Source organism: Benincasa hispida, chromosome 6 (assembly GCF_027475165.1).
Source record: "Benincasa hispida cultivar pf3 chromosome 6, pf3_genome.v1.1, whole genome shotgun sequence".
Classification (NCBI taxonomy): Eukaryota; Viridiplantae; Streptophyta; class Magnoliopsida; order Cucurbitales; family Cucurbitaceae; genus Benincasa; species Benincasa hispida.
This window is the reverse complement of record NC_143483.1, coordinates 39,020,808-39,034,622: the sequence shown is the minus strand read 5'-3', so window position 1 is coordinate 39,034,622 and position 13,815 is coordinate 39,020,808. Positions and strand designations below refer to the sequence as shown.

Sequence of the window (13,815 nt, the reverse complement as noted above, 5' to 3'; positions counted from 1 at the left end):
AGCAGTTCGACATATAGAATTCATTTCTTAATTTCCCACTTCATGTTCCTCTCCTCCTCCATCTTAGCTTTCCGAGCAGTGACTTTAGAAAGGGTGTACGTTTCGTTCGGTAACAATGCATTTCCGATCAGTTTTCATTTGGTTGTTTTATCCTGGGGACAACGTGGCAATTTTCAGACCTGCTTGCACACTTGGGCAGAGCCGCGAAACGTCTTAAAAGATAGCGAGCTCTGCGACTCAACCTATAACAAGTTTATGTTTTACAGGTTTTGCTCTTCGCTTGATCGTCGTGCCTTGATGGTTTACAGTTTGTCGTTCTGAGGGCCCTGCCGTTTCCAACACCTACACTCCCATCGATACTGGCCATCCCCCGAATGCAGACTCTCCGATATCATGGAATGTCGAACTTTTTGATCAAAATCTGAACAGTAATGTCTCTCTTAGATTCTTCGGTCGAAAAACGGGAAAACTACGGATTGACTTTATTTTCTCTATTTTCTAATTTTCTCTCTTCTCCATCTGCGTAATATTCGTCAACGGCTGCAGAAGGTTATTTCACAAATAACTGAACTTATTAATAGGCCATATGGGCCTCATAAATGGGCTTTCATACAAAATGTGAAATAAACCCATCAAAGGTACTTCCATTCAAAATCTCTTTTTGAAAATGAGATGACAGTACCTGTTGATGCATGAGTTTAGTATGTGATATTCAAGAATCTATTTCCAACTACTTGTGAATATTTTCATAGGGTAATTTTAATTTCCATGACCTAAAGACAAAGTATATATATATTACAACAATAAAGGCCTGCGAAGAAATATTTTGGAATGGTTGAATTTGTTTAATTATTTATTTGTAGTTATTTACGATTATGACCCTAGGATTTAAAATAGTGCACTAACTCTCTAACCCTAGAAGTGCCGTTGGTGTATTCTGAAAATATTTTCTCTAATAATACTGTTCTCCTTCTGCTTATGGGCGTAGCTAACATATCGTTAATGAACCACGTATATCTGTGTGTTGATTCTTTTACGCTTTTGTGTATTCTTTAATTATCGATTTCGTAACAAAATGTTTTGTATTAAATAGTTTATACAAAAGTTAAAAAGTACAACCACTTTTTCTTTCCTCCCCTCACTCAAGCAGGAGACTAGCCACCACTCCTCTCCTTAGTTTTCAGTTTATACTTGAATAGTTTATACTTGTTTCACGCACGTGGAGCTTGATTCAAGCCATAAATTGCCTTTTTCAATTTACATACATGAGCTTTCACAACTGAACTGAATGTTTTGAAACAACCAACTACGAAACTCTGATAAATTAAAGCCTTTGGAAACAAGTGGATTTTACATGTTATATGTCATTCGAATATAATAGGGACAAAAACTAATTACCAATTTCAAAAGTCAATCCATTCGATCTCTTATCCTCACCATCGTTTAACTGACAAATATATATATATATATATATATATATATATATATATATATATATATATATATATATTCAACATTATGCAAACATTACCAATTCACTAGTTAGGTTTTAACTTCAAGAAAGTGAAAGACATTTAATTATCAACATATTTTTGTCCACTTATTATAGGGTTGTTTGAGTTGCAAACATATGCATGCAACATAATTGTCAGACTAAGCTCCCAAAAATATCATAAAAATTATGAAACAAAGAAATCAAAATTTTTGTTCCAAGTACACAATAATAGGAATGGTTCAATAAAAAAGAGCATGGTTATGAAATCCATATATTTGTCAAAATTTAAGATTTGAGAAATAGAAACAATCATTCAATAATTATACCTCTGATTACTTTTCAACAAATGTCAAAAATTCTATCACAATTTGAAAAATAAATGTAAGAAGGATTGTTAAGTTTCATCCTCAGTAGCCAAATGGTTTGGATCTTTGACCCAATCTTTCTTCCATCATCTTAAGGCCAACATACCTGCAAAAACATTTTCAAAATATAATCAATACGTAAAATAAATAAATAATAATATCAAGTACATAATAAGAAATATAGATAGGTAGAAATTAAAAGTTAGAAACTTTAAAATTTTAATAACCAAAAGAAACTCTTTCATTATCTTATAATAAAAGATTTCAATACCTTTCTCAAACAAATACATAAATAAAACTTTCAATTCAGTCACATTTGAATCGATATTTTAATGGCCAAAAGAACCTTATAGAGATACTACTACCCAAATCAATATTGATTTTAGCATGATTTTATTTTTCAAAGTTTAGAGTTGAGACTCTTTACAAGTAAAAAAAAAAAATGAGTAAACTTATTTATAAATATAATAAAAATATCGCTATCTATCAATGATAGACTGTGATATACATTTATTACTGACACTAATATATGTCGGTAGACCGTGATAGATGTCTATCACGATCTATCGCTGTCTATCATTGATAGACTATGATATTTTGTTTTTTTAATTTTATCTTTGAAAACAATTACCCTAAAGTTAAATTATTTACATTCTTTTAATTCAATATGTGAGAAGTGGAGATTCAAGTAAACTTCTTCATTGAGGACAGTAGCCAATAACATTAACTGGTCAAATTTTGCCAAACTTATTCACACGTACTTTATTTCCTAATTCAAATAGCCATCAAGTATTTGATTCTTATATATATATATTTTTAAAAAAATGAGATGGTTTGAAAATCACTTTTAGATCAGTTTGTCTCTTAGATCTAGCTGAGGTAATCATGTCTTTGACTAGTGGAGCATCAATCATCTGATTCTTACTTTTAAATGAAAATCACTAAGGACCCATTTGACTTTTATATAATTTAAAAATTTTCAAATCTACCCCCTCATAAGTCATAACTAATGTAATAGATGTCTTTTACACTAAGTTAATGTTTGTATTTATATTTTAAACTTAAATCATATTTGATTAAAAACAATTCAATGTTAAAGAAAAAAAATGCTATTTTGAAACCATTGAAAAGAGTAAATGAAAATTGAAAAAAAAAAAAAAAAAAAAAAAAAAAAAACTTGAATGCTGGTGCAGCTATCTTTGTGCACCTATATTTATGCAATCAAATAAAAATATGAAATTGTTGGTTTTTTTTTTTTTTTTTTTAAAATTTCCTAACTTTAGTGAGAAGACATTGCCAAAAATTAAAACAAAAACCCTAGTCATAAAAAGGAGACCCACCTGCCCAACATCATCACGGTGGCCATAGGATTGGTTCCCGGCGAGAGAGAAAAAATAGAACCATCAACAACACGAAGGTTTTTAATTCCGATGACTTTATAATTACCGTCGACTACTTTTCCGACCAAACATCCTCCATGGTAATGCCAAAATGTCGTCACGGTTTTCCGACAGAACTCTCCAACCAAACAATAATCCGACATGTTTTCCGGCAACGAAGTCCCCAGAAACTTAAACCCCATTTTACCCTCTAAATCCCTCGTCTTTATCCTCTCCATAACTTGGGTATTAACCAATTCTCCAACTTTTCTAACCCCTTCAACACACCGCTCAAGATCATCTGGATGTGATAAGTAATTAAATCGTACAATTGGGTTTTTTCCGCCGTCCAGCCGGAGACTTCCGGTGGAGGACACGGTAGAGAATTTTCCAGCAAAAATGGCGACGCTGAGATTAACGGCAGAGGAGCGAGGAGGAAGAAGTGCGAAAGGTGGGGAGATTGAAAAGGGTAAAATAGTTGAGAGAGATTCAATGTGGATGTTAGGTTTTAAAGTTCCGACGACTTGTACCGACGTCGGTGGGGTGAGAAATGGAAGGACGATGGCAGCACCGAAGCGGGGGTTGTCGGCCATAGATTGACCGACATGTGGATTATCAAGAACGACATGTAGTTTCAAGGATGAAAGATGAGATCTTGGGCCAATCCCACTTGAGAGAAGAAGTTGAGGGCTCCCAATAGCGCCGGCACTTAGAATGATTTCTCCATTTTTAGAGATGGTTGCTTTGTGAACTTTGCCTTTTGAATCGGAATATAAGACCCCAGTTGCTGTTAAACCTAGAAGATACAAAGAAATAATTGATTAAGAGGAAAAATATTGTGGTTTATATGGTATAACGTGTAGATTGATTTTAGGTAAGGAATTTAAGACAAGGTCGAAAGATATAATAAGTTAAAATGACATATGACAACTATACTATTCATGAGGAACTATTTAATAAAATTTCTAAATTTGGTGATAAAATCAATATATATTTAAGCTAACCTAATTATAGGAGTAAACAAGAGAGCATTTTTATGAAAGAGAAAAACTTTGGTGCAACATTGCCCCATCTCTTGAGCAACTCAGGCAGCATCCAATGACAATGTATCATGTAGCAAATTTGTTTAAACTTTTTTTTATCATAGGTTAGGTGCAACCTATTTCCCTTCCTGAAATATTCAAACATGAAAGAGAGATATAAAAGTGATGTGTTTCTATGCCCACCATTAGATTGAGAGAAGATAATTCTTTTGACTGTGGCTTGGGTTGCAACTTTAAGATTTTTAGGATTAGCCTTGTTGAGAAGCTCCACAGCTCCATGTCTCCTTCCTCTAGAATCAAAGATAGAACCTCCAATTCTTGTTCCAACAACATGACTCAAATCATATCCATTATCAGGGCCAACTCCAGCTTCCACAAGTGCTTCCCTGAAAGCCGATTGCCAAGGGCCCAACTCTGGTTGAGAAACAATCGTGTCTTCGATCCACCGGTATGCCTCCTCTACCAACTTCATGTCCCATTGGACACCAGAGTTTTGGAAGAACTCCGGTTGAGCTCTTGAGTAGAACCCGACATTGATCATGCTACCTCCACCGAGGACTCGGCCTCTAATGTTCTCGACACCGTCTTCAGAAACGAATCGTTGGAATGGGTTACTGCCGTCGTCATCGTCGGTGAGAGTGTTGGCCATGCCTTCTTGGGATAGGACTAAGGGGAAGGCATTTGGGTCACTTCCTCTTTCAAGAACAAGGACGGAGAAATTTGATGATAATGTTGCAGCTAATGGGCAACCAGCTGTGCCTCCTCCTATTATTATATAGTCGTATTTTTCTGTTGTTGTTAAAGCATTGGCGTTTTGTACAAACTTCATGAAACTGTCATCTAAAAGAAGAGATTGGGGGATTATTAGTTAAAGAGAAAATACTAATACAAGCCCAGAAAAAAAAAAGGATAGGGGCAGTTGTCAATTTTTATTTAGATATATATTAGATTATAAAAATATATAAAGTCAAATTGCATTTTTAGTCCCTTGTAAATTTGTATCTATTTGACTAAACTTTTAAAAGTATCTCAGTAATCCTTAACATTCAGTTCGTGAGTAATACATTCTCTATTTTCCATTTGATGTCTATTAAATCTTAAACATATTCAAACTTTTATGTCTAGTATATGATCAACTTTTAATTTTGTATTTAGTGCATCCATTACTAGACATTAAATTCAAAATTCAGAATCAGTTCGACACACAAAATTGAAAAATTTTAAATATCAAATATTATCGATTAAATTTGAAATTAAAAAAAAAAAAGAATAAACTTGATTAACACAACCATTTTTAAATGACTATCTCAAATTTTATAATGTATATTTATAAACATGAAAGTTAGAATCTAAGACTTAGTTTGATAACAATTTCATTTTTAGTTTTTGGTATTTGAAATTTATATCGGTATGTTTTCTCTAAATTTTCTTACCATCAATTCCACCCTTTTTAAAAAAAACATTTGAATTCTTAGTCAAATTCCAAAGATGAAAATAAATTCTAAAAAAAAAAAAAAACTTTGTTATTTTTTTAGTTTTAAGATCTTGGCTTGAATTTTAAAAATAGTGGTCAAAATGAAATAACAAAATAAAGAAACTTCTAGATCATGAGAGTAGCATTTATAAGCTTAATTTTCAAAAATAAAAAATAAAAAACTAAATAATTATCAAATAAGGTCTAAAATTTTGTCTCTTCCTAAAAAATTTTATAGTTCGACCCGATAAGAGATAAAAGCAAGAAATACCTTGATTTGGTATAGTTTGTGAGGAGAGAACTCCAATTTGAATATGAAAAGTAAATAGAGTAAGTATGAGTAGGAAAAGGGAAGCCATTGATGAATCCTTCCAATTCTTAGAGAAAGAGAGAGGCTAGAGAGTATGTTAAAATGATGGTAACATTATTTCTTTTTATATATACAAAGCTAGACATGGTCAATGGGTCAACTTTACACAAAACACAACTTGCCAATTTGAAAATTTTTGTGGATTATTTCATATATACTAAAAATATGGCATACGAAGGGTTGACGATGGCTAATACAAAATCAAAGGTGGAACCATTTAACTTACACAAGACTTGAAAAATATATAATATTAAAATTGGTCGTTGACCGTTGAAAAGTTGTTAAAGAAAAAAATGTCGGGGATGGAGTTTATGTAATTTAATGTGTTTTTACAAATTTGTAAATGCACCAATAGACACGTCTGTTTGAGAAGAGAATAAAGAACATTGTTGCACATGTTAGTTGAAAAATTTATTACCAAAGTTTGAAGAATTAGGAAATGTTGACAATTTTGAGTAAGAAGAAGGACGGTTGGGAGTAGGACGATGAGAAAAGTATCAGAAAATTTTAGTTGGGTGTCACACGTAATTAAATAAAACAAATGATGGTGAAGTTCGGTAGTATATGTTCGTTTTCTTCATATCGTTGTCCCATTGTTGGAAGTTTGGTCCCACACCGATTAGATAAAAAAATGATCATAAGTATATACGTAAAAACAATTATTTCCATTTGTATGAGACTTTTGGGATGAAACCAAAAGCAAAATTTAACCATATGTGCGAAAACTAAAAGCAAAACATACATGCAAACAAAGAAACCATTCTAAAAAAATAACTAGTCAGATCATTATTTTCAACGATATGTATGATTAAATGGTATAATGTAGTTATTCATATATCATTGTTACCTCTATATTTTAATTGAATATTAAGGATGGGTTCGAAATTCCTTTTCAAGTGATTGATTTAAAAGATAAGTTATTTTGAATAAAAAAATTCATGTGTTTGGTTTACGATTTGAAAAAATGAATTTATAAAATAAGTTGGTTTAGGATAAACACTTGAAACCAACTTTTAGAGAAATGAAATTTGAGTGTTTGATGGTTAATCTCTCTCCAATTTGTATGAGAAACTCTAACTACCACCTCTATGATCGTCGCTGACCAACCTCTGTCTATCACTTCTGGCGATCATTACTGGTCAACCTCCGACTACCATTTTCGACGACCACTGTAGGACACCACTGCTATCGACAAAATCTTTTATAGTAATTTGAAGTTAATAAAAATACTTTTACATAAAAATAATTTTGAAAAAGAGTTGTGAAACATATGTATATCTTTATTTTAAAGAGTTTTTATCCCGTGTTTAAATAAAAATGAATTTGGGAAAAATATATTTTTTTAATTCATTTCAAACACGCGTAGAGTTTTACCCTGTCAAAATAAAATAAAATCCCTTCCCTTCTTTTTAGTTTTAAAATTTTGTATAGAAAATTAGTTATTCTTGAAACTCCTCGAAGACTTAATTAAGTCATGGGGAAGGAGTAATTAGGTCAAACGAATAAATTTCTCCATATTGACCGAAATTGTCTATGGGCTGGATATCATTTTTCTTTTATATGATTTTGATTTTCTTCCATAATGTGCTTTTTCAATTATTATTTTTAAACACAAATATATGCATTATAGCTAAGTAATTTTCTAACCATTTACTGTTGGGATAAACCCTCTTTCCTTATCTTTATCTATCGGACCTTTACTCTTATTCTTTCTCATACTTTTAGTAGTAAGATCATCTGATTGTGAAGAAAAATCTTCCAACTTTTTTCTCATCTCTTCGTTCAATACACTACTTTTTACAAAGTTCATATTAATTAGTACTCCATTTGTTTGGAGTTTAGTTCGATAAAAAAAAATTTAAAATGTCTACCATGAATCCGACAATGTACCTAGGAGTCATAACCCATGAATCACATCTTCGAACTTGATATTCATTTTAGATAACTAATTAACAATACTTTGAAATGTATTCAAGTGAAGGTGTTCCATCTTCATACTTCAATGTCATCATCTGTTTAATTAGAAATATTTTATTATTAGTAGTTTTTGGGATATATAACTACTTAAACTTGTTCCATTTTGTCCGTGCATGAGTTTGTACACCAATATGGTTTAGAAAATTTTCTTCTACCCAAAGTCACATAATTCCACTCACTTTCCTATGACATATTTCTCATTCCTTATTAGTTTTATCATCAGGCTTCTCTTGCGAAAAACTAGAAGATACAAATCATTCACATATACAATATCTTACATCTTTCTTTTCTAAACATAATTTTACCCATTAATAGTAACTATCCTACCTGAACTAGTAATCATACACAAAACAATCAAAATTAATAACCAAGGCTTTGATACCACTTTGTTAAGAATCAATTATCCTATCTTCTATGAATCTAATAGAAAGTTAGTTAACTAGAAACAATAATAATTATCAAACAAGGACACAAGCTATTTCAATGTAGAAAAAACCCCCTTAATGTCAAGAGTAAAAAATTACAGACCAAAGTCCAAAACTCCATTATAATCAGTAATAAATATAACGAATTCTCTCTAGTCACAACTAGAGGCATACACAATAAATATATTAATAATCTTACCAACAAACGACAACAATAGAGAAATTAAAAATTAGAAATGTCTCATTTAACGTGACAAACAACTACCTATTTAAGAAGTTCCAAAAGAAATCTCCACGGTTCAAATTGAAGATCCTCGTGTCAAGAATATGCTGTCAAAATTTCAACTCAATCAGACTATGAATCAACCTCTAAAAGACTGAAAAACACTACCATATGGAATATGAATTCCTTTTTTAATTTTTCCTCACTGTGTGTCATCACTAGTCACTTTCAGTTTGTGTGAAGTCATTAATCGACTGTTGAAGTTTATTTAGGGCTTGTTTAGTAGACAATTTGAAAATTAAATAAAGGATTATTGAAAAAAGAGTTGTATTTTGTATATGTTTTCAAATATGTGTTTGACAGCAAATTAAAAAATTGGATTATAAATTGTTTAAAATGTGTTTGCTACTATATTTCTAAATCATGAAAGTAGATGTTACCTACGAATATTTAGTTGACAATAAAAAATTATTAATTTATTTATGAATATGATTTTTGTTAAAAATTTTAAATAATTATTATTTTGTAATATTATTTAATTTATAATACATTAAATTATACATATCTTTTTTTTAAAAAAAAAAATGAATTTACAATATGACATACTGCATTTTCAAATGTTTTTATTTTGTTTAATATAATTACGCATTTTAAAATATAAAATTTAAAATCTAGATACAATGAAAACATAAAAATGTTGTTGTCAGAATTTGCATTATTTGGACTATAGAATTTGATAATAGTTTTCAGATACAAAATTCAGATCGCTTGCCAAACATTATTCGTTGAACTCCCTAAATCTGAAAATATAAAACAGAATTCAACCAAATAGATCCTTTAACAATTAACCTAACGTGCATGTTAGGCCTTGATTTTTTTCACTAAGTAAAATAAACCCATCATTTATGTTACCAATTTTACCAAGACCTTAATTGAGTCCAAACATGATTTTGAGGAAAATATACGTGTATTTGGTGAGATAGAACCTTCTTTTCTTGGTCAACTATGAACCAACTCCACGAAAATTTATGTGCTGTAGTCTTCCATTCAATAGTCAAGTGGGAGGGAAGTAAATCAATAAACTTTTTCTACCTTAGAACATCTAAATTCTAACAAAACACATTAGAACATCTAAATTCTAGATTGAGACAAGCTAATAGTGTTATCCATAGAGAAGACGTGTTTCTATTGGATTGAGTTAATTCATATTTCACTCTAAAGATACAATAATCGTTTGGAAGAGTTTATATAGGAACTAAAATTCTCTCATGAGTATCTCATTGTTTATATGTTCAAAATCGACAAGTCAAACCAAAGAAGTTTTCAGTCTTAGGGGAGGGGTGGGTCGTACGAAAAATGAACATCTCTATATTTGTTATGTGTAGTGGGGTTGAGTCTCGAGATTATTTATTTTTTTATTACCTCTTTACCAAATTATATGAGGGATGTGCTCTTGTGGAGAGGCTGATCTTGTAGGATTTTTTAATGTTACTATAGTTGTATTGGCTAGTCATTTTGTCTTTAGTCATGTATTTTGTTGTGCCCTTTGATAGGAGATAATAATAAATCAATCTAAATTAATCAACCAAATTCAGACAATATAAATTATTCAACAATCCCAGATGAAATTCGAGTTCCAGATTATGCGAAATAAATAATTTGTAACTCGATAGCTTAAAATAATAGATAAACCAACCTAAGCTTTCAAGCAACAAGAACAATAATAAATCAAGTTTAAGAGAAGAGAGATGACACCCGATTTATACTGGTTCACCCAGTATGGATGACGTCCAGTTCTCTACTATCGATGTAGGTTTCACTAAAATAATCAGAAAGAATGGTACAAAAGTTTACTACGATGAAAAATGATTTTTCTAACTTTTTCTCAAGAAAAAAATGCTCACAAATCACTCTTTATAAATGCTCACAAAACTCTTCAATGAAAGAAAAATGCTCACAGTAAAGAACCAAAGAAAAATCACTCGTGGCAATTTTTATTTTTTTCGACCTTGAATTAGACAAACAAATGAAGCTCTCGGTACTCACTATGTTTGTTTGTTCTAATCATGCCTTTTTAAAGAAATTTTCCACCGCCCAAATTTTATTCTTCATTATTACTAACCTCCAAATTAGCCCATGAGAGACTTACTTAAGAGTTAAGTATAAAACAAGCAAATGGACTTTGGTTGGACTTCATTTTTCTTAACAATCTCCCCTTTGGAGACCAAACAAGCAACAACTTCCCTTTTTACTCGTGGAGAAGTCCAACTGAAGTTGCACACAACTTCAGTTTATTAACAGAAACAGATTTGGTAAACATATTTAGTGGATTCTTACTTCCTGAAATCTTTTCAAGTACCAATGCTTCATCTTCCAAAACCGATCAAATAAAATGGTACTTCACTTGTATGTGTTTTGTTCTCGAATGAAACACTGGATTCTTTGCTAAATGAATAGCATTTTGATTGTCACAATGTAATGTCCCCTTTCCTAATTTCAAGCCAAGTTCTTCTAAAAAGGGCTGAAGCTATATCATCTCCTTATTTGCCTCAGTGATTGCAACATACTCAGCTTCTATGGTAGAAAGAGCTACTATCTTCTTCAATCTAGAAATCCAACTAATAGCAATATTACCCAAACTAAAAACATACCGGTAATACTTTTTCTACTATTTGTGTCACCTGTCATATCTACATCAATATAACCCTGCAGTTTAAAATCTAACTTCTTAAAGTGTAGAGCATAATCAGTTGCATGTCCCTCTCAAATATCGAAAAATCCACTTTACAGCTTCTCAATGTTGCTTCCTTGGATTGCTCATGTATCTACTAACAACTCCCACTGCATGTGCAAATGTCTAGTCTTATGCAAACCATAGCATAGATCAGGCTACCTATAGTTGAAGCAGATACTCTAGCCATGTGATATCTTTCTTGCTCAATAGTGGGTGAGTGCTCCTTAGATAATTTAAAATCACAAACTAAAAGAGTACTCACAGGTTTTGCATTTTCCATGTGAAATCGATTCAACAACTTTTTCACATATTCTTCTTGTGATGTTGTCAACGTACTATCTTTGCTCTAGATCTTCATCCCCAAGATTTTTTTAGCAGCTCCCAAATCTTTCATATCAAATTCTTTAGATAACTCAACTTTTATCTTCAGAATTTCCTGTTTGTTTGCACCTGCTATCAACATGTCATCAACATATATCAGTAAAATAATGTAAGAGTTATCCTGAGATCTTTTGTAGCAACAATGATATGTTTGATACCTTTGAAATCCATTGTTGTTCATTAAGCTATCAAACTTTTTATACCACTGTCTGGGAGCCTATTTGAGACCATACAGGCTTCTTTGAAGTTTACAGACCATTTTTTCTGTCTTTGTTTTATGAATCCCAATTGTCGTACCATGTAAAATTCTACCTCCAAATCACCACAAAGAAATGTTGTCTATACATCAATTTGTTCTTCTCTTCTGCCACTATCGATAACATAGTTCTAATATTAATTAGTTTAACTACAGGAGAAAATATCTCATTAAAGTAAATACTTTCTTTCTATTGAAAGCTTTTGACTACAAGACTTACTTTGTATCTTTTGCTACCATCGAGTTCTTGCTTCATTCAATAAATCGATTTATTTTGCAAAACTTTCTTACCTCTTGGTAACTCAATCATTTGCCATGTCTGATTCGTCATAAGTGAATCTATCTCGTCATTCATGGCCAACTCCTACTTGACAGAATCTTCCAGTTGAACTGCTTTATCATAGCATTCGGGTTCACTTCTGCCATTCAATAATATATAATTTAAAGAAGAAGATACCTATGTGGTGGTCTGATAGTCCTACTAGACCTTTTAACTACTATAGGTGGTGTTCCCTAAGCTTCATCAGGCTCAACAACTGGTTCTTTAGGTACAACAACTGGTTCCTTAGGTTCTGGAACTGGTTCCTCAGACTCTTGTACTTATTCTTCAAGAGTAACTGTACTTTGATCTTCACTTTCTATCGATCTGATCTCAATCCCAAAAAGACTTATAAACTGAGTCTTTTCTACTTTACTTTTTATCTATTTCAAAATCAAACGTTGTTCCATGTTTGTACAAAGCAAATGGGCCTTGGTTGGGCTTCATTTTCTTAACACCCTTTATCTTTACTCTTGTCAATGGTCGTTTACTCATCCAAGTTGTTGTTTTTCTGGAGAATTTTCCCCCCCTTTTTTTATGGTGTAGTTTTCCAGTAGACGCTTTTTGTTGTTGGTTGTCGCAAGGATTTTCGATCTTGTAGGATTGTTTCACTTATATATATTCATCTTTATATGCGTCTATGCTTGACTCATTTTTTAGGAAAACTTGTAAAAGAGTGAAAAGAAAACGAGAGTTTTTGTGTGTGCTCGTTGTAGAAAAGTTGCTCGAGTTTGTATATAATCTTCTGCAAGTGTATGCTACTACAGTTGTTTACTAAACATTTATTCTTGTTGTTGAATTATACAGTAATCAGTGAGAAAAAATATTTCTTAAGGGAACTTAAGCAAATATGTTTAAAAGTTGTCTCAAACATGAGACGAAAAGAATTGCGAAACTTCATGAGAAGGAGTCTCAAGTTTAGGAGGAGCCTAAACTCTTCATTAAGAGTAAGCTTTTTGTGAGTCTAGGTAGTGTGCACTATCAGATAAGTATTCTTTTGTAATCGCTTAACTCTATTAGTAAAGTTCTTTTCACCATATCACTTTCTACTTCCTAAACGTAGGTATTGTTACACCGAACTCGGTTACCAATTTTTGTGTGTTCCTTGTTTTGTCTTTTTATATTTGGCTTTCTATCTCATATTCTGTCAGTGAGATTGTATTTGACTTGTAGGCTATTCCTTTGGAATGATCAATTTTTCAATATTGAACTTGATTTGATTTTTCGTTTTAATGTAGACAATCGAATGGGCATAAGATACTGACAGTTGTATGGTGTGCAATTATTTATCATATTTAGAAAGAGCATAATTTTTATGTCCATGAGACTACCTAATATCCTCACCAGATAGTCAATTAGATTATGGTCTAATAT

At 31.7% G+C, this 13,815-nt stretch overlaps 1 protein-coding gene across 1 annotated transcript; it reads right to left on the bottom strand.

Moving 5' to 3' along the window:
* Window positions 1–1,730: 1,730 nt before the first annotated feature.
* Window positions 1,731–6,166, bottom strand: LOC120080282 ((R)-mandelonitrile lyase 1-like). The gene is made up of 4 exons (XM_039034909.2): window positions 6,028–6,166; window positions 4,466–5,122; window positions 3,201–4,035; window positions 1,731–1,966 (listed from the first exon to the last, which is right to left on the bottom strand). The coding sequence occupies exons 1-4, from the start codon at window positions 6,113–6,115 to the stop codon at window positions 1,903–1,905; spliced, it is 1,644 nt and encodes a 547-aa protein (XP_038890837.1). The 5' UTR covers window positions 6,116–6,166; the 3' UTR covers window positions 1,731–1,902.
* Window positions 6,167–13,815: the final 7,649 nt, after the last annotated feature.

Coding starts and splice junctions, on each gene's coding strand:
- LOC120080282 (XM_039034909.2), bottom strand. CDS start 6,115: ATGGCTTCCCTTTTCCTACTCATACTTACTCTATTTACTTTTCATATT. Junction 5,123..6,027: donor ACAAACTATACCAAATCAAG/GTATTTCTTGCT, acceptor CTCTTCTTTTAG/ATGACAGTTTCATGAAGTTT. Junction 4,036..4,465: donor TATCTTCTCTCAATCTAATG/GTGGGCATAGAA, acceptor TGTATCTTCTAG/GTTTAACAGCAACTGGGGTC.